Raw genomic sequence first — 21700 nt, 5'->3', positions numbered from 1 at the left:
TTGTCTTAAATAAATGACCACAGAATAGTGGAATTTCGTCATTACAGACCTCTAAGACTAAATACGTTTAAGGTGCATAACATCGACATTATAGACAAGTTGGAATACTTCCTGAGACTATTACATAAGCTTTTAGTGTATGCAGACCAACACATCATAAAACTAGGACAGAGAAGGAGCGGTAGGAGGGCAAACCGACCCAGTGCATGCTGGGCGGCCTGACAGCCAGGCTGAAGAATGTAGGCTTGACCCAACAGGCAATTGGGGTTCATAATTTGTCAGTTTGAATTATCTGGCAGTGAAATAAATGGGTTGGAGGAGAATCTAGAATTATAAGTGCCTATAAAAATGGGGGGAAATGAAAGAGTTATCAGAAAAAAAACTGATAATTTTTCTTATTGGGGAAAAAAAGATGAAGTATGTTAATTCTCAGTGCATAAAGACTATATATTTGCAATGGTCCCATTTTCCCTGAAGCTAATTGGCTGTTTTTAAATTTTGCCTTCTGAGATCTCTACCAGTTGTTCTCCAACTGCCCAGGCATGCACGTAATGACGTGTTTGTATGAACCACGGCATGCCCCCTATTGGGGATCGAGCCCATAACCCAGGCATGTCCCCTGACTGAGAATAGAACCTGTGACCTTTTGGTTCATGGGTTGGTGCTCAACCACTGAGCCACATCAGCCAGGCTAAATTTTTATTTTTTTAATCAAACGTCTCTAGAAATCCAATGAAGAATATCACCTTACTGCTCTTTCAGGTTTTTGCCATTCTCTTCCTACCATAAGAATGGAAAGTATGTTCCATCAATGCATTTATCAAGCAAGTATAGTCCCAATGCTTATGGATATCATCGTTTCAGAGATGAAAATCCTAATAAGTGGATCGGTGGCAAGGTAAGTTGATGCAACCTTAAAAAAAAAATAGTGTCCCCTTTAACAGGCTAAAATAGACAACAAATATAAATTACAATTAATACCTTCTAAAATACAAATGACTCACCGTTGGACATTAAGCTACTTCAGAAAAACAAAGATCCTTATGCAAATGTCTCTTCCTAAAAGAATATGGTACTTGTTGGCTTTCTACAACAGATTCACCTCATGCATCCTGACATATTCCAAGAATTTGCCCGGATCTAACTTAAGTAAGCAGTTCATGGAAATGTAGAGATTGTTGGATACTCATTAAAAAGAAAAATAGTTTATTTGGGTATTGTTGTTTTTTAGGAGTCATTGTGTACCCTTATGTACTTTTAGAATGTATATATAGTTAAAGAATTAATGATGAGTAATTGTTCTTGTAGGCCCTGAAAATTAAGCAAGAAATATATAGGAATTCTTTAAATTTTTATAAATCATTAGTCTACTTAACCCTACACAAAACCATGTAGAAAAACATTAAATGCAAACTTAAATTTCTCTTTTCTCTCCTCCCCTCCCTTTATTTTCTCCCTTCCTTTCCTACTTCTTCCCACCTTCCTTCTGATCTCTTCAAATAACTGTATTAAATAAATAAATTATCCCTCTCTGTAGCGGTATAACCTGCACAATACCGAAGTAGTCATTCTATTATTGATATGTAAACCTTAGAATTATTAAAAATATTTTTATTTCAATTTGATATTAAGTGATTTGGGTGAGACTTATTGTACCCCATAAACTGCTAAAATCAGGCTTATATTTCTTTAATTTTTTTTTATAAAACTTTGTTTTTTGAGCTTATAAATTGGAGGCCACAATTTATTCATTTTTAGTTGATTCAAGACAGTTTTAGGGAGGTTGGAGTTGTGACATTCAGAAAGCTAAAGAAGGAAAAGGCTGGAGTGGTTTTAGGCTTCTAGATTCTCAATTCCAATAATTACAGGCTGTTGTTGTTCCTTGTGATTAAGCCCCTATCCCAGTGGTCGGCAAACTCATTAGTCAACAGAGCCGCAGTTTGCCGACCACTGTCTAGGGGAAGACGGACTATCAAAAACTTGTAAATGCAGGTATGATTTAGTTGAGCGCAATAGATTGCTTTCAGCCAAGAAACAGCTCAATTAAGTATTTTTGGTTCCTGTTCTTCAGCCTTTCCATCATGGTTGGAGATTGTCTACACAGAGAACTTTCTTTCTCTTCTACCTTCTTTAAGCAGAGAGATTAAAATTTTCAAATAATCTGTCACACAATTGTTTTGAAGGGTGTCAGTTGAGAAGAAAGCAAATGTTAATCTTTCTCGAATCACATCACACAAGATAGATGAATATGTCAAATGTTTTTAATATTTTTGCTTTATTTTTAATGTAATAATATGAATAACACTATACAAAGACATCACAAAGTCAGGGAGTTGAGAGCAAATAATGCTATTTTCTACTGAAAGTATGAAAATCAATAATGAAAAATAACATAGATATCATTTTTCTTGAAAGTATAGACATCAATTATAAAAAAATAAAGTACAGATGATATAACTTACAGTACTCATATTTCTTTGATGTACTTGTAAAAATGCCTGGAGTTAAATTGCGTGTTAAATGGCCAAACTTTTTAAGTGCTGGTATCTACTTTGTATTTGTAAATTCTTCATTGTGCTCATTTCAATATTTAAAATAGAAATGAAACTTAATAAGGGGACTATACCAGTCACTATTAACTTAATCTATTTGGGTAGATCTAAAAGTGTTGGACAATTAAAAGCTCCGTATACTAATAACATTCTTTTGATTGTCAAAGCATTTACCTATATTTGTGTTAACCAATGCAGAAATGATTTTCTAGGCCCCTCTATCTTAATTGGAATTAGCTTTTATATTCACTTTAGACAACTGACTTTAATGGGACTGTTTATCTTTTCCTTTGTTCACAAAACTCGGGAAGAGACTGATGTTGGCCTGCTTTATTATTGGTGAATGACACCAGTAGAGCAGCCCTTTTTTGGCTTTGTTTTGTTATGTTCACGCGCATTTTGGTCCTAAACAAGAATCGATAAGCTCCAAAGCATAAAAACAGCCAGTCCTCCAGAGAATTAATTTAGAGGGCCTAAGCATATTGCACAGAACATAAAGCTGACCTTTACCGCCCAGGGCTCCGGGAATGGAGGGGGATGTGGAACGTATCAGAGGTTTAATGTGGCACATCGCCGTCTGCAGAAACTTGGGTGGGACCGGGGCTGCTTGCCCGTTGCACCCGGTGATTGAATCCGCTGTCACCGGGACCCCGGTAGTAATGAGCATGCAGCCTAACGACCGTGATTATGATGATGGTAATTGATGCGCCCGTGCGGCGTGTGGGCATCATTACGGCTGCACTGTACACGGAGCCACATGCCTCGGTGAGGGGCGATCTTACTTCTATGCCCTGATTGCGATAAAATATGCCTCTCTGTTTGAACAGGCCAGCTCCACGGAATTTTAAGAATCTTCCCGTACGTGTTGATAGATGATTATGCACTCGCTGAAAAACAGCCCCTTGCAGTTGTTTGTTTTGTGTTGTTTCATTTCATTAGTGAATGTAAACAGTTAAATAATTAGGTGTAATTGAGGGAAAATATTTTGCTTATGAGGATGGCCTGCAATAATCCAATATTCCGTTGGAGGGCTTTTCTTTTTTCCTTTCCTTTTTCTCTCTCACTAATACATTGGGGACTGAAATTCTTTCATTTCCTCCCTTTCATTACCCTGGCGTCAGACTTCTTGAAGTCAGTAGGTTTCAGGAAAAGTATAAGTTTATATAATTTTTATTATAAATCAATAGGTCCGTTTGTATTTGCATGTAATATTTATATATACTCTGTCTAGTTTACTATGCACTTTAGAACATTGCACAGAGCCAAATATTGGCATATTGTTGATAGAAAAAATATGTGACCTATAGAATGGTTAAATGTGAACTGTTGAGACGAATATGTTTATACGACCTTTGCTTTGTAATCGCTGTCTTGCTTCTGATAGATTTCTTACATTGTGTAGTAATTTTCAATTACGGTTTTAAAAGTGGCTTTGAAAGAGTTTTGATTTGAATTTTAACTTATGAATGAAAATATGTGCAATGATGGGTCCAAGATTTTCAGTAGATTAGATCAGACCATATTAGTCTTTAAGTATTAACCTAAGGGCTCAATTTGCATTTGAATCTAAAATATTACATTTGAGTAATGAGCCAACGTAATGGAATGCATTTTTATAAGGCATGGTAAGCCATTTAAAAATATTTATTTTGTAGCTGCAATAAAGTCTGGGATTGAGAGATCTATCTATCAGATTATTGTTTTTTAAATATGTTTTATTGATTTCAGAGAGAGGGAGAGAGAGAGATAGAAACATCAATAATGAGAGGGAATCATTGATTGGTTGCCTCCTGCACGCCTCCTACTTAGGACATACAGCTCTAAGGAGAGGATGGCCAATGTTTCCTCCTGAGATTGGTAAGATTTGCATCAGCCCGGGTAGGATGCCTGCCCCAGATGTGCACCTGGCCACTGTGGCGAGGGACAGGATCTTCATTTGGCAACAAGAGGTTTTTTACCTTGCCTATGAAGTTTTCCTTCTAAAAGTTTTGAACCCCAATTATGAAGAGTTCCTCGTGAAGTTTGTCCCTAAAAATTCAACATATGCGAGTCTTCTCTGCATTATTGCTAATCCAAAACAACAACAGCTAAATTTTTCATTTCTGGGCTTCCTGCTTGAGAATTCACTTGAAGAAATTGTTCCATCACGAAAATTAATATTGTGGATTTAATTTAATTTAACATACTTAACTGAATATTTCCCCAATTATGCCTAAAGGCAACGTATCTTCTCGTAAAGACATTCTTCACAGAGTTACTTAACTAGACATTTATAGTTATCCTAAAAAAGATGCCAGAAGCCATATTGCTACAACTTGTAACTTCTGTTATATAAGTGGCAGGTTGATAATCATGTTATTAACTCTGCATTAATTTACAAGTTACTTTTTATGTGGCTGTTATAAGATTATATACTATAGGGGAACATTTAGATCTGCTAGCATGTTAAAAGTATAACAAATATGAAATATCAGATAATTAACTAACTAAAAGGTGATCACTTGATAGTCCAAGGCAGCAACCGACTTTAAGGATATTGATGAAATACTATCAAGGCACAAAAGTAGTCGAAATATTTCACAATGTTGGCTGTAAGGATACAAATATTGACCTTACTTTCTTATTAAATCTATTCCAAGAGCTATTTGTGAAGAGTTTGCTCACCACAATTGGAATATTTAATAAAATCTAATTCTCCTCCTCTGTAATTCCTTGGTTGAAAAATGTGCTCCCTTGATGATGATCGAGGGCTTTGGAGAATAAATGGATTTTAAGGAGAAAATTAGATGGTCCTTATTATGCTGTCTCACTAGCGAGGCATTGTCATTTGTCTGTTGTATTACAAATGCCTTGCTTTGCCTACCTTCTTCATTTAATCGTGCAACTTGCCTGTAAGCAGCATTAGAGAGGGAAAAAAATGTGGCTGTATTACTCTTTCAATTGATTTCTTTGCTTATCCCTGCGACAGCTCACACCGATTATGCTCAACACAGAACTCATCTCTCCTCCCGACATCCAGTATCTTCCAAATCCCTCCCATCCACAGTGACTGACTCACTTATGCCAAATGCTAGGAGACCAGTTTCCTCCCTCTGCTTCCTTCAGAGCCCCTCTCCCAAGTGAAGTTAGATGCAGTGGCAAGTTTCGTATTTAAAAAAGTTAAATGCTGATATAAAAATCGCATTTGCAATCTGGCCAGTGTTGCGCAGTGGTTGTGTCAGCCCATGAACCAGGAGGTCAATGGTTCGATTCCGGTCAGGGCATATGCCCAGGTTGCAGGCCCGATCCCCAATAGAGGGCGTGCAGGAGGCAGCCAATCAATGATTCTCTCTCATCATTCATGTTTTTCTCTCTCTCCCTCTCCCTTCTCTCTAAAATCAGTTCTTAAAAAATTTAAAAATTGGATTCAAGTCCAAAATTAATTTTTCTTAGGGTACATAAAATGTATTTTATGTGCGTTCATTCAGTGTTTTAATACTTTCACTCTGTAGTCTTTCTGAGTATGTTCCTTTATGAATCAAATGATTCATCATTGGAAGACTGGGCTGGAGGCCTATCTGTCCAGATTTCTTTGTAGCTCACCAACCTAGTACCCTGTGTCAGGCTGACCTTTATGATAGCAATGATGAAGAACAAATAGCATTTGCAATATACTTTTTCCTTCGCTTTTATGTTGTGTGTACTGTTTAAGAAAATTGCTTCCTTTTTATTTGTCGACTTAATCAGTCCAAGTTCATTTATATTGCTAAAGCCCACAAACCCTGAAAAAAGGCGAAAGCATTTTCTTCAGAACAGCATTTTCTAAAAGAACTAAGTGGACTTTGAAACTATTTTTGTTTGGAGCCGAAACTTTGCTGACTTTATCTCTTCTATGATTTTTGAGACAAGCGCATATTGTTCTTCTAATTGAATGCAGAAATCATCTGTCATTTTCATGTTGACATTTAATATGCATAAATAATGTCCAAAGGTTGGAAGCAATCTAATCTGCAAGTATGAATATACTTTCTGGTCCTAACAGCATAAATTAAGGTAGTACAGGATGTGAGATATAAAATGTATACTCAGTTTTGAAAGTAAGTTTCCATATATACAGCTAGTATGACCTAAATTTCAATGTACAGTAAAAATTCTAAAAGTATTCCAGAAAAAAAAAAAGATGAGGGGATATATTAGGTATATTTTTAGCTAACATATGTACTTATTTCTTTTCACTCCAAAACATTACTGATAAAATTTTTTCATGCTTTGACTTTCAAACTCTCATCTTACTGATCTGTAATAGACATAGATGCTGATAAAAAAAAAAGGATATGAAGTTGGATGATTTTGTCGATTGGGAGATGTTCAAATATTAAATGTTCAGTATTTGGTATTCCATGAAGAAAATTATCCAAGAATGTAGCCCATGTATTTTTTAAAATATATTTTTGTTGATTTCAGAGAGGAAGGGAGAGGGAGAGAGAGATAGAAACATCAGTGATGAGAGACAATCATTAATTGGCTGCCTCCTACATGCCCACACTGGGGATCAAGCCCGCAACCCAGGCATGTACCCTGACTAGGAATCGAATCCTGACCTCCTGGTTCATAGGTCATGCTCAGCCCCTGAGCCATGCCAGCTGGGCTAGCCCATGTATTAATACAAAGTTACCGCTTGGTAGTATTAAAATAATCATTGGTAAATTTAAAGATTGATTTTTGATGACATACTTTTAAGAAAGCTTCTTTCTGCTACAGGTACAATAGAGCATAAAATACTGCCTCAGTAAAGTGTATTACTCAAAGCAAAGAAAGATATTTCTTTTCAAGTTTTCCCTCTTTCCTATATGTACTTTTTAATTTTGGTAAATAAATAATAATTTTTATTGTTATTATATGTAATGACCTCATAGGATTATATATAATAACAATATTATATATAAATGTTGGGATAGGCCTTTCATATGGCAGTACCCCTACCTTTGACAGTGTAACTTGTTTTTATTTATAAACATTATAGTCAAAAAGTTAGTTGCCTTCAGATCTCAATAACTGACGTACGTCTGTCTCCTGCATACACTCAAGATCTGTCTGTCTTTGCCCGTTGAGCTCATTAGTCCTTTCTGCTCAGCTGTGAACACACCCACGTGGAGGAAGGGCATCATCGGATGGGGTAGGAAGGAGAAATAAATATTGAAATTTGCATGTCAAAGTGTTACTCTACCCTGTGGTTATTTTCTCTGTGGAAGCGTAGTGGGAAAGAGTGACGTAGGACAAAGGATCCGTTACAAGGGCATGTTCCATGGTTGTGGGCTTGGACGTCTGCGCCCAAGACCTGGTTAGCGCACAGACTCACCAGCTCACCAATGTAAGTCAGGTATCTGCTCTTCTCCAACTTAGCCACGTGGTTTGACTTCCCTTTGCCAACCTCAGATCTTGCATTTATGTTATGTGGGAAGTTTGACTTAAAATGCAAGAGTGGCAATGTGGGTTTTTTAGTTTAAATGAAGAGACTGCTCTTTTTCTTCGGAAATGATGTTAAGACTTCAAATTAATAATCTGATATCTTTTCTGATATCTGACCCTTGGGAAAATCTAATTGAAACTATTTACCTTCTCCCAAGAAGAAAAAAAGTGCAAATATACAAATGCAAAATAGCATTTGCATGCCATCAATTTTATTGGAAACTAATTTCTTAGTTTAAAAGTGAAGAAAAATGTAACAATTTTTCTAAAGTTTTTGTTTACAGTTATTACTCTCAAGTGTCTGCTTTATAAAGATGTGGGAGTGAATCCAAATTTTGCATGTATAGAAATTATATAAGAATAAATTTCAATGAAAACACTACCATAGTTGCACTTGAGTAAGAAGTTGAAATGTTGGGATAGGCCTTTATATATGGCAGTACCCCTACCTTTGATATGAATTTGATTTCAACCTTTTGTTCTAATGGCGAAGATCTCAAAAATAACAATTTACTAAGGTATGTAGTGTCCAATGGAATTAGAACCCCAATGATTTGCTTTGTCAGATAGCAAAGGTTGGAGTAAGGGTGCATAAAAATTTTCTACAAATCTCTAGATTGAACTCCTGTCATTTTATTTTATTTTTTGTCCTTAAACCATTGAGATTCTGAATTTTGGAGTCTGCATCATTGATACAGTCTGTGACAGCGGAGAGTTCCAAACCCGTGTGTCATGTTAGGGACACTGAAGCGGAAGTGAACTTGAGCAGAGATTGGGAATGTCCCTGGTGTAGAGAGATTTCCGCCTGTGCAGACATAAACAGATTGTCATTTTCCACTTCAGCCTGCAGAAGCACTTCCTCCAGAATTAGAGAGTCGGTTTAATGATCTCCCTCTAATCTCATTTTCCAGAGTAAGAGTTTGTTCAGAAGGATGTGTGACTTCTTGGCACCGTGCGTAATATGGCTAGAGTGCATTGAATCATAACAATAAAATTCTCCAGGTAATCCAATCTGTGAGTGAACTCCTTGTGTTGTCCCAGCCATGGTTTCACATTTCTCCCAAGTATTTTGAAACTTCTACTTAAAGTTGACTCCTGACCTTCAGGACCTTTCATTTCATGTTCTGCTCTCATTTCGTCCCAACCATTCTCTGACAAGGCTCCGGCTCTGAGGCTGACTACCGTGAAGGAGTATGCACGCCTCCATTCAGGATTTTGGGGCAGCATCTTTGAGAGCCATTCATGCTAATTTAGAAAGAAACAACCAAGATGGAATGCGAAACTCTTTTCATCCAACAGTCAAACCAGACATGTTTCCAAAAACTGTAGATACTCTGTCTAGTCATGAGATTATGAGATGTTTCCTTCTAATTGAAGTTATGCTCAACAAAAGAACCTCTAAACATGCCCACACCTTGACAGTAAATTGGATTTATTGGGTTAAAATATTTTATTCCCATCCAACTAATTTCACCTGTTTCTCGTTTCTATTTCTAACATGACTACTCGAAAATGTAAATTATATAAGATACTTCCACATTGTATTTCCATTGGCCAACCCATCTCTAAGTGACACATTTGTCCAGTTGTTTGAGGTGAAAATGACTTGATTGTGATGGAATCTGTGGAAAATCCCCACCCCTGGAAACTCAGGGAAGCATTGTCCTCTGATGTGGTTATGTTTTTTCACTTTAACACTTTTTCTCTGCTATGAAGTGGATTTGAAAACAATACTAGTTTCTTCAGCTATGGCTCCTCCCTCCACATATCACTAAATTATTCCTTCCAGTTTGCAGGTCAATTCAAGGAACGAGATTTTTTTTAAAAAACATAGTTTGGGCTTAGCAATAATGATCTTAATGCAAATAATTAAATAATGATACAGCCAAGGGGATTAAAAATTAAGAGAGTTTGGAAAAAAAATTTCAATGACACTGCATATAACTATACACTATTGATTTTGGATAAACTCAACCTATAGCAAAAGGACTAAATCAGTTTTGTTTTAAGAAAACTAAGTAAGAGTCCCTTTCCTTCCATCCCTCTTCATTAGATTTCATGAATTTATATTGTGGAAAATCAAACTATATCCCCTTCATCCACACTTGAGATGACATTGCTCTATTCATAAATACAGGTGACATGAATGTAGCTTCATAGATTATTAAACACATGTGGTCTTGGAAGATTCATAAATGTATTTGAAAGATGTCTCGATCATAGAAATATACGGAACCACTCTTTTGCTGATCTGCACAGTTAAGGAAGGAAGGAAGCTAAAACTTGAGGCAAAGTGCATCGACCCAACTTCTCAGTGTTTTGGAGGCTGTTTGAAAATCCTGATATCAATGAACTAGGGACCCAGTGCACGAATTCGTGCACCTTGAAAGGAACTGTGGGCAGTGAGGCTGCAGTAGGCACAGGGGCGGGTCTTAGCCCATCCTCTGCACCCCTGCCTGGCCCCGGTCTTCTGTCTGCCAGCAGCCCACTCTTACTGCCACCGCTCCCACACAGAGCAATTGGGGCCAGCGCCAGCAGCGGGTGCAAGCAGGGCCGACACTGTCAGAGGGTGCAAGCAGTGGCTGCTGCCCTGATCGCCCCTCAGGAGCAGGGGGAGGTGGAGAAGTCCTCAGGGGCGATGAGGGCCGGCAGCAGGGGCTAGCACCGGGCAGGACCGCGGCACACAGGAGCAAAGAATTTTCCTTAAGCAGCAGAGGCTCGCCCTGATGACAGCAATTGGCACCCACCTTGGTCTGGCGCCCCCGCTCACCTGCTCCACCATTCCTCCTCAGCCGATGCCCGCCATGTTCTGCCCACGCCCCCTGGTGGCCAGCACATGTCATAGCGACCAGTTGTTCCGGCTGTTCTGCCATTTGGTCTATTTGCATATTAGCCTTTTATTATATAGGTTAGGTGTGAGTCTTGGACCCTGCAAAGAGAAAGAAAAACCCATCAGAAATGCCCCGGATATTAAAAGCGACTCTGTGCTCCAACGTGAGGCCACTTGATGGAGTGGCGTGGTGTCACCCACGTCCTCCCTCTAATGCTAAAAGTAATGCACATGGACAGAGTGACAATCACCGCCCAGCCTCCCATCAGCAATAATTAATCTTTTTGTTAACAGAGGCCAGAAAAAGCCTCTCACCAGCCCCTTCGGAAGTCTGAGAGGCCCTGTGTTTTTGATGTTTGCATTCCGAGGAAAATTGTCCCCACCAGTTCTGACAAATTGCAACACCAGGCTAATTATGGCAGCTAATGAAGTGTGCGGAATGGTCACAGCTCTTCGTGAAACTGGTCCTTCAGCTTGGATTAGAGTCTCATCAATCACTTTTTTAAACTGATCCAGAATTGCTTCTGCCTGGTGCTTGGCGTTTTTAATGTTGTTTCTGTAATTGGTTTTTTCCCTAAAGCTTAGACTGTTGTTGTTGTTGTTGTTGTGTGTTGTGTGTGTGTGTTTTAAAATATTACAGTCTCAGGACAGGGCTTGCACGGGCTAGTTTATAAGAAAACACTTTTTATTAGGAATATCAGCGGACCAAGTGGTAGAAAGCGAATAAAAGGACCCCCAAAATGAAAGTGGATTCACTGTTTCAGTCCTGCTCCAGGTAGCAGTAAAGCATAGTCATGTCAAACAGCATGTCTCTCAAATGTAGGTGTACCACGTGCCATCACAGCTGGTGGTTAGTGACTGAAATTCCAGCTAGAGTTTCTAAGAAATAAATACGTAGGCGGTAGTTTACTGTTAGGGGAGCAGAGCTGCCTGTTTATCGTTCAGCATCGTTTTGTCTACATCTTGGATTAAGCCAAACATCTGGAAGCACTGAGACCAAAGTTCTGTATCATCCTCAGAACTCACCTGGGATGTTGATACTATCATTTCCTCTCATTTTACAGACTAGAAAATAAAGCTAATCATTGCTGAAGTCTAGATTCTTAATAATTATGCTTTATTATCTCAACTAGCTCTTTAAACCTACTTTTTCCTCCTGTATGCCAGTTTCTAAGATTTTATAAATTCTTTCCAGATGTTTTGTAGACTTGCTGGGAATCGTGTCACTATAGAATATTGGAGTTGGAAGTCGTTAAAAATAATTTAGCTCTGGCCCAGCTGGCATGGCTCAGTAGTTGAATATCGATCTATGAACCAGGAGGTCACAGTTCAATTCCCAGTCAGGGAATTTGCCCAGGTTACAGGCTCAATCCCTAGTAGGGGGTGTGCAGAAGGCGGCCCATCAATGATTCTCTCTCATCATTGGTGTTTCTATCTCTCTCTCCCTCTCCATTCCTCTCCGAAATCAAATAAAAATGTATTAAAACATAATTTAGCTCTTAAAAAAAAGAATATATGCATAATGTTGTATATGCTTAAGCATCTAAGCATAGATATATCAGTATGTTCTAATAGGGCAAGGAATTATTGGGTACTTGGAGGTTTGCCCTCCTAGGAACCCTAAGTTTTCAGTATGTAGTCTTTAAAATTGTTGAAGTGTTTACCATGTGTGTTATCATCTACTGAAAACCTTTTTCGTGATTTACCTCTTTATCCCTACATTTGGTAATCCATAGTCGGTTAACAAGTTTTTAAAAATACCATTTAAACACTCTAACAGTTTCTGCCCAAATATAATATTAATGACATGTAATAAGAATTCTAACCAAATTTCCGTATGTAGTTTAATAAGAAAGCTATCTAAAGCCTTCAATTTCCTCGTCTCCAAAACAGAGATACTATTATGAAGATTTGATGGAATAACCTTTGTAGGATTTTGTAAGCTATGGATTCATAGAGATGGAGTTTTGCAGCGGCAGCTCACCCTTGGACACAAGTAAACTGAGTTCAGGTGCAACAGCAATAGATCGTCTGTACTGCACGTGTTTTACTTCCTCACCATTGGATCCTTCAGGCTGTGTTTGGACTTGACTTAGGGCGATCAATTACATCTTTGTATATTACAGGACCAGATTCATTATCAGATCCTTTGGAGACTAAGTTAGCACAAAAGATGTTTGCAACAGCAAAAGTAATCCTATATGATAAAAGGCTAATATGCAAATTGTCCCCTTGGGAGTTCAACCGCTCGCTGTGACATGCGCTGACCACCAGGGGGCGGCAAGGAAGGAAGGCCCCATAGGCCCTGATCGCCGGCCAGGCCTAGGGACCCTACCCATGTACGAATTCCATGCACCGGGCCTCTAGTAATACATAATGTTAATAATTTAGCTGTTTACCAACGTAGAGAACTGTGGATCTGCATCTTCTCTCTCCTTGGTCAAGTCTTCTTCCAGGCTTCAGTTAGAGGGCAGCACAATTCACTCACCCTCATTGCCTGGCTCTCCAACACGAATCCTGGGCGGAAGAGCTGAACACGTGTAGTCCTAACCCGGTGGTGCCTCCTCAACTCTTGTTTGCGTGGCCCAGAGGCCCCGCATGCAGCGAGCCCCGACAGAACCTATAGGAAGCCTTGCCTCCAGCTTGGCTTCTGTAGCTCAACCATTTGGCATTTTCCACCCATTATCCCGAAGGCTCCTGGGGAGGTAGAAATTCCTCTCAAAGAATTAATGACTCCAAAATAGATCCAACTCTAATGTTTCTGATTAAGTGAAAAGTAAGTAAGGAGGTTGTAGTAACTGTGTATGGTGTGGAGTGGGGGGCGAGGGGGTGTGAGGTGGTTCTAGACTTATCGGGGATCACCTTGTAAGTTACATAAATGTCTAACCACTCTGCTGTGCCCCTGAAACTGATATGATACTGAATGTCATCTTTAACTGAAAATTTTTAAATGAATTTTAGGAAGTAAGGAGGAATTTCAGAGCAATTTACTTAGACTAAGAATATTGTGCCATTTGAAAACCTCAGAAGATGCACTGGGGTAACTGAGCCCTGGGCCCTCTTGTGGTGACTTCTGCTTCGCCCATGAGGACGTAGATGGTGGTAGCTGTTGTTCGCAATTTGCCTCCCACACCCTAAGCCAGTCCCATGGGCCATTGATGGCAGAGACAAAAAGGAGTTTTCACCAGGGCTCTAAATGTAAGATTCTTGGAAGAGAAAATTCGTCCAAGGCTAATTAACTAGCCCCCGTGATGGATAAGAGCTTAATGGAACATTGTGTGAGGTTAATATCCCCTAAATCATATTAACAGTTTTGAAAATTTGGATAGGCCCTAACTGGAGAGTTGGAGAGCAGACGACACTAGTTGAAATACCTTGGCCATTAACTTCCAAGCTCCTGGAAACTAATGGGTTTCTAGAAATATCATTGATGACCAACACCTATGTCATCATCTATGTTAGCTAAACATATGTCAACATAAGAGATACATAAAGTATAACACATTAATGTCCTAAAGTACATTGCTAAATAATGTTTGCATTAAAGAATCTACAGTTATAATTATTTCAGTCTAGCATATTAATATTATATTCATGATAAAGTAAAGTTTTAAAGTGGCTTTTCAATACTTCTTTTTCTTTTCTTAAGTAAAGTGAAGATAGATTGCCAAAATTTTATTCAGTAGTATTGAATAAAATCAAGACCACTCTGGTTATTATTTGTTAAAAAGAAACTCTGAATTACCTCTGTAAGATTTTGATTTGTTTAAAACACTTTTAATTTATCAAGTTTAATTCAGAGATGTTTTCTATTCATCATTTATATTAACCTTCAAATTGCTAATGGCTATAAGGCATGTGAATACACTAGTAAATTATTTTAGCCTGTTGCATCACTGCCAAATCTGAACTACTTAGAACTTGCTACTTTTATACTTTATATTGTTTCTTATATTGAATTTATGTTATCTATATATATAAAAGCCTAAGCAACGGTTCGACCATTCGACCATTTGACCACTCGACTGTTCAACTGGTAGCTATGACACGCACTGACCACCAGGGGGCAGATGCTCAACACACAGGCATGGAAAGGTGGAACAGACTGATGAATCTCAGAGGGAAGCAGGGAGGGGGGAAGGCGGGAAGAGATTAACCAAAGATCTTATATGCATACTAGAGGCCCAGTGCACGGATTCATGCACCAGTGAGGTCTCCCGGCCTGGCCTATGGGTATCGGGCCGAAACTGGCAGTCCAACATCCCCTGAGGGGTCCCAGATTGCTAGAGGGTGCAGGCCAGGCCGAGGGACCCCACCAGTGCACAAATCCGTGCACTGGGCCTCTAGTATTTCTTATAAAAAGTGTTTCTTCAATAAAATAGGAGATGAAATAATATTACAGGAGTGGTTAACCTACTTAACCAGCCAAAGTTTCTCAAGTGTTTTTAAATATTAATTGAATATAGTTCATTTACTATGGACATCATATATTAATGGTTTAGTTTTAAAGTACAATTTAAAAAGAGATATCAACTAATTAGTAACCATTATTATCTATTGACCATGATGAGACATACTTATTTTTTACTTTGTTTCTTATAAATTCTTATGTGTAACAAAGGAGGTATAATTAAAAATACACACATAGTTGAATTGAACTTTATTCAAGAGTTATTTTCTCCTCTACTGTGTGACCATGCCAAACATAGGATTTCAGAAGGTCATAATCATTTAAATTGTTCTATTTTTCTGTCTTCTTAATCTTGCAAAAATTTTATATTGTTCAAAAATAATAATGAAAGAGTGTATTAAAAATTGAGATGAAATTCTTATCTATCAAATGTCAGTATCCTCGAATTTAACAGCCTTTCATTTATAGAGTTTAAATAAATTAGGACTCAGATTTGAATGTTCTGCAATAAATTGTGCTCTTAATGGCAACAGCAAATAAACATCCCTTAGTGTTTTGAATACCAAAGTGATTTACCTGCACATGTTTTGGAGTTTAGACTCAGTAAAGTTCAGGGGCATCCATGTATGAAATAGCTTGAGAGGAAATTCCCATCATTTTCTTCATTTGATTTAGTTTGGGAAAAGGACATGAGTTCAGAAAAATAGATCATCGTCTTTAGTAATTTGGGTTCAGATATAGACGTTAAATATTGTACATAGACTAGTGAATGTGTATATAATTTTCTCAAAGCTTATAAAAGGAGTTGGCATTATAAAATACATTAGTTTCTGTTGACTATCTCATTTGCATTTTTATATGTTTTATTCTGTAGACTTGCTTATGGGAAGCGTTGTTAAAGATGTCAAATGTAAAAAAAATGAAAGCAAAATGTTTTAAAAAATGAGCAATTATATATTTAGGCATTTTATAAAAACTATAAAAAATAGGGCATCAATTACTGAGAGCGATGCAGTTAATTAAAGTGTCCTAGTAGAAAGAAAATTTAAATCTAAGGGTAATAGTACACATTTTGGTGCACTAATTATTTCTTTTTTACTCTATTTTTACCAAGTAAAACATGTGCCTAGTTAAAGTAAGTATGTTCAGAGATTTGTGATGCTGGGTGGCGTACTCCTACGCACCCTTCCCTCCCCCCTCCCACCCCCAACTTTCAGGGAAGATCCTCCGTCCCAGAGGTCACTTTCAACTCTGACCTTCCAGTTCAATCCCAGTGCTGAGCGTCCTTGGGCTTAGGGAGGAAGAATAGGATGGAATTCCATTGGTCTGTTCTCCCTTCCTTTTCTTTTTCTTTTTTCTTTTTCATTTTTTTTTTTAGGGAGAGTGGAAGAGAGAGGGAAAGACAGAGAGAAACATTGATGTGAAACAAACACATCGATTGGTTGCCTCTTGCACACGCCCTGACCAGGGCCCTGGCCGGGGAGGAGACTGCAACCGAGGTATGTGCCCTTGACCGGAATCGAACCTGGGACCCTTTGGTCTGCAGGCCAACGCTCTGTCCACTGAGCCACACCGGCCAGGGCATGTTCTCCCTTCCTTTTTAAGTCTCATCTGGCGGGACATTGATCATGATTTGGGGTCACTGCTGTTTCCTGGTATTCCTGCAGATGCCTTTTTGTAGATGTTTATTATCCTCCAAGTTCGGGGCGGGGCAGGTGTGGTAGGGGGGGACATTTCTGAGGATAAGGCAGGAAATTAATTGTTCGGCCAGCCTAAAACTAAAAGCTTTCCCAACGAATGGTTTTAAAATATGGATCTATACATCTTTCACAGAAGACGGTTTTGAAATAAGAGTGATGTTTCTAGACACAGAACACCCAGGACATTTTATTCACTCTCAAGTTGATGTGAATGTGGGAGGGGGTGGATGTAACACAGCAGGCCAGGATCCTGCCCCCAGGAGGCTGACCATCCAGTGAGGGGGCTCACACTGGGAGGGAGTCACTGATGCAGAACAGACGCTGGACCAGGGCTGGGAGGAGCGTGATTGTGCACCGATGCTCAGTGCGGGGAGCTGGCATTTGCATCCGAAGACGAAGGCTTTCCGGGAGGAGGTAGCCTGTTTATGTGTGACAATGTTTGGGGAGGATTTGCACCTCGTAAGAGCTTAACAACTTTTTTTAAAAGATTTTTTAAATTGATTTTTAGAAAGAGAGGAAGGGAGAGGGAGATGGAGAGAAACATCCATGTGAGAGTGAAATGTTGACTGATCGGTTGCCTCCCACACCCACCCTGACCCAAGGAATCAAATCAGCACCTCTCAGGTGAATGGGATGATGCCCAACCAGCTGAGCCACACTGGCCAGGGCAAGAGCTTGCTAATGTTTTGCCGAATGTAATTCATGCCGATCAGCCTAGGTGGTTGGACAGTTTTTCTTTCCCTTTCTGTTCATGGCAAATGTTCTTTTGTTCAATGCAGTGTATCAGCCGTAGTCAGTCTCACTTATTCTTGTCTCCGTTTCCCTGAGAGGAATTAACAAAAACCTTTCTGTGGCGACAAGGCACCAGTCAATGACAGTCACTGATCTATCCTATGAATAAAAAAAGAAAATCCTCCCCGTGAGAATTTCATCCTGTTAATGAGGCATGTATATTACTAGGAATTACAAATATCGGGTAATAAAGCTTCAAGTTCACACATTCCCAGATGTTATTTTGGGGCCACTGGAGTAGCAATTTTTTTTTTTTTCCAAAAACGTCAGCGGTAATTAGAAATCTTTCATAATTTCTTTCAGAAACAGCGTTTGATTTTAATTCTTTCACTTAAAAAAAAACTTGTAGGCAAACACTGTGTCAGAACTATTGACATTTTTATAGCTTGACAAAAATTAAGCATAATTAAAATGAAATATTTGTTGCATAAATTAAGCTGCAATTAATATGTTTTCTGCCTCTGCTTGAAGGATAAGATTAAAACGGTGTTGTTAGCAGATTCCCTGCCGCGAGACTAATTTCTTGATTTTTATACCAAACATCATCATACATGTTTTCACAGTGAAAGAATAAACCAACAAGTAGAAAACAATGTTTGATGAAAATGATAGGCTACAGAAGGAGACACACTGACTTCTATGAAGGCAAGGCAATATGACTGTTTATTTTAAGGTTTAATGACTACTCGATTCCCAGGGTAAGATTTGCACTTTCAAAGCCATTAAAATAAGTAGAAAATTGCCCTTCGTTTTAGTTAGCTATTCCTTTAAAAAAAAAAAAAAAGTTCTTCCTGACTTTAGAGAGAGATGAAGGAAGAGGGAGAGAGAGAGAAACATTGATGAGAGAGAAACAACGATTGGCTGCCTTCTGCACTCCCCCTACTGGGGATCAAACTCGAAACCCAGGCATGTGCCCTGAGCAGGAATTGAACCAGTGACCTCCTGGTGCATGAAACAATGCGCAATCAACTGAGCCACACTGGCCGGGCCACCTATGCCTTTTAAATGACCCGGTGTATTGTTTCAAGGTGTTTGCTTCTTCGGGAGGTAATTAGAAAGTGAACAAGACATGGTATGCCAGGGCCTCCCCTCCAGCTCATCAAGAAGTTATCAAAAATCCCACCCCCCAAATCTCAGATGTAGACAATGTCAGGAAAAGTGGAGGGAAGATGTAGTCTCTCAGTGCTTCTCTGGGAGGGGGATCACTTTCTCACGTGATCCCCCAACCTTGACAAAAGTTAGTCATTGTCTTAAAAAGAAAAATCCCCCAGCTGCCACTTACCCAGGCAGTGCATTCGTTCTAACGTGAATTTTTTTCAAGCTAATTGGTTGCCTCCCGCACACATCCTGACCTGGGCCAGGGATTGACTCTGCAACCCAGGTACGTGACCTTGACCAGGAATCGAACCAGCGACCCTTCAGTGAGCAGGCCGATGCTCTAACCACTAAGCAGCACTGGCCGGGGTGGACATTTCCATCTTCTAGATGACGAAACAGAGGGAGTTAGGAAGTACTTCCCTTAGGAAGCTTCTGTTTTCTGGAACAGTATCATTTCTTCCTTGTTCAGTAGAATTCACTAGAAAGAATCAAAGCCTGTTTGGGAAGGTTATTAATTACTGATTTGATTTTTTAAAAAGATATGGGCCTATTCGCCGAAACCGGTTTGGCTCGGTGGATAGAGCGTCGGCCTGCGGACTCAAGGGTCCCGGGTTCGATTCCGGTCAAGGGCATGTACCTTGGTTGCGGGCACATCCCCAGTGGGGGGTGTGCAAGAGGCAGCTGATCGATGTTTCTAATTCTCTATCCCTCTCTCTTCCTCTCTGTAAAAAATCAGTAAAATATATTTAAAAAGATATAGGCCTATTCAGATTATGTGTTTCTCCTTGTGTGAGTTTTGGGGGGCTGTCTTTTAAGTGGCTGGTCCAGTTCACCTTAGTTATCAGATGTGCGGTCCACTGTTCCTTCTTTACTTAGCCTTTTAGTTCAAGTGCAGGGCACTGGTAGCAACCACCCATCTCTCTTAGTAACTGTGACTAATTTGTGACTTCTCTCTTTTTTCTCACTTAGCCTGGCTAGGTGTTTATCGATTTTACGGATCTTTTCAAAGAACCAGCTTTTGGTTTTGTTGATTTTCGCTCGTCTCTGTTTCAATTTCGTGATTTTTGCTCTGATTGGGTTATGGCTTTCTTTTCCTGCTCACTGTTTCCTAGTTTTCTAAAGTGGAAGCTTAGATCATTGACTTTAGGTCTTCCTTCTTTTCTACTAGATGCATTCGATGCTTTTAAAGCATACACAGTTTGAATATATTTCTATCCAAAGTAAATGTAAAAAATAAAAGTTGAAATGTACATTTATTTAATCATGTTTTTATTGAATTCATTGGGGTGACATTGGTTAATAAAATGATGCAGGTTTCAGGTATATAATTCTGTAATGCATCATCTGTATATTGTATTGTGTTCACCACCCACATCCAGTCTCCTTCCATCACCATTTATTCCCCCTTTACCTTCTCTTACCTCCCCCACCCCTTTCCTCTGGCAGTTATCATACTGTTGTCTGTATCCATAAAATGTACATTTTTAAAATGAGTTATTTTACATATTAAAATAAACACTAAATATAATTAATAAATATAAAAAGGTTAAACTAAGATCATTTAAATAAAACTAATCATTTCATTTCCTTTTTTGAAAATTAGTCATTGTTATATATATTTAAAACCAATGATAATAATAATAATAATAATAATAATAATAATAATACAAAGTCAGTAAGAGCTCTGTGGTAATCTTTGCTCTTTTTTATTCTAGGATTTCCAAACTGTATTACCATCGTTCCATCTCTTCTCCCAGTACGGAAAGTCATATTCAAAAGCTGGACAGATTTTATAAAGGTATGCATTTTTGGCCAAGTATTTTAAGTAACTTAACCATCAAGCATTTAAAAAGCCATGCTACCATAATATTAATGCATAACAAAACCAGACACGTTTTAATTCTAGTGTAATGGGGTTTTAACATTAAAAAAATCATTGGTTTCGTTTTTCAAATCTCCAAAATGGACTAAAAACACGTTAAGAAATAGAACTTACAAAAATCAGAAGTACATTTTACTTTATGTTAATTAATACAATAAATAATAGTTTTACACTATCCAGTGATAACACATTGATGGTGTAACAAAACTAAAACAGTTTCTCAATACTGTATTGATACAGGTAGTTTAATAGACTTCATTCAATATGTGTGCTACTTGAGCCACTAGGTGTCTTTATGGAATTCCAAGTAAATAGTATCTGGGGTCTCTGATTATCCCTGTTTACAGTACAGAGAAGAACAAAGACCTACATAAAATTCAAGATCACAGAAATAGCTCTCACTGGGTCCTGCATTCACTGGCTAAGGTGTTTAAAAATAGAGGCGTGAGTACAATCAAAGCGAGACTTATAGGAAGTAATCTGGCATTTTCAGCCAAATTAAAGGAGGTATTGGATGAGGACAGCACAGATCACCACAGTTGAAGGAGAAGAGGGAAGAGGCAGGAATGAGAAATCATGCGAGTTGGAATTCCCCAGGTGCCCTCCCACCCCCAGGGCCACGGGAGAGCTCTGGTCCGCTGGGGAAGGCAGAGTAGATCGAGCAACTTATTTCCTTACATTCAGCGTCAGTGTCGCCTGTCCCCACTTAGAACTCGGGATGCTTCAATGTGGAAGTCAGTGTGTTCAACACAAGTACCACTACCTACCTTTTAATGACTTCAAAGGAAAAATGCGAAGGGAAATAAGACATATTCATCTATAATGCCCGGTGGAATTGCGGTTCCAAAGGTTTATAAAGTATCACTACCCGTTCAAACAATTGTCTGGTATTTCTAACTCACAGTATAAAGCAGTCTAAGTAAAATCTATCCTATCTGTGTGTGACTTAGCTTTTAATTCAAGGGTATATTCTGTTTGTAGTGGTGA

At 38.7% G+C, this 21700-nt stretch overlaps 1 protein-coding gene across 1 annotated transcript in view; it reads left to right on the top strand.

Annotated features, from left to right (window-relative positions):
• The window catches only part of SPATA17 (spermatogenesis associated 17), a 62281-nt gene extending 41652 nt beyond the window's left edge, over positions 1–20629 (top strand). Inside the window, exons 9-10 of the mRNA XM_054712907.1 lie at positions 763–898; positions 20547–20629. Of these exons, the coding sequence (XP_054568882.1) occupies positions 763–898; positions 20547–20627 (217 nt within the window). The 3' untranslated portion in view covers positions 20628–20629. The remainder of the gene's footprint in view (positions 1–762; positions 899–20546) is intronic.
• Positions 20630–21700: the final 1071 nt, after the last annotated feature.

This window comes from Eptesicus fuscus, chromosome 24 (genome assembly GCF_027574615.1).
Source record: "Eptesicus fuscus isolate TK198812 chromosome 24, DD_ASM_mEF_20220401, whole genome shotgun sequence".
NCBI lineage: Eukaryota > Metazoa > Chordata > Mammalia > Chiroptera > Vespertilionidae > Eptesicus > Eptesicus fuscus.
The sequence above is the reverse complement of the archived record's forward strand: the minus strand, read 5'-3'. Positions and strand labels throughout refer to the sequence as shown.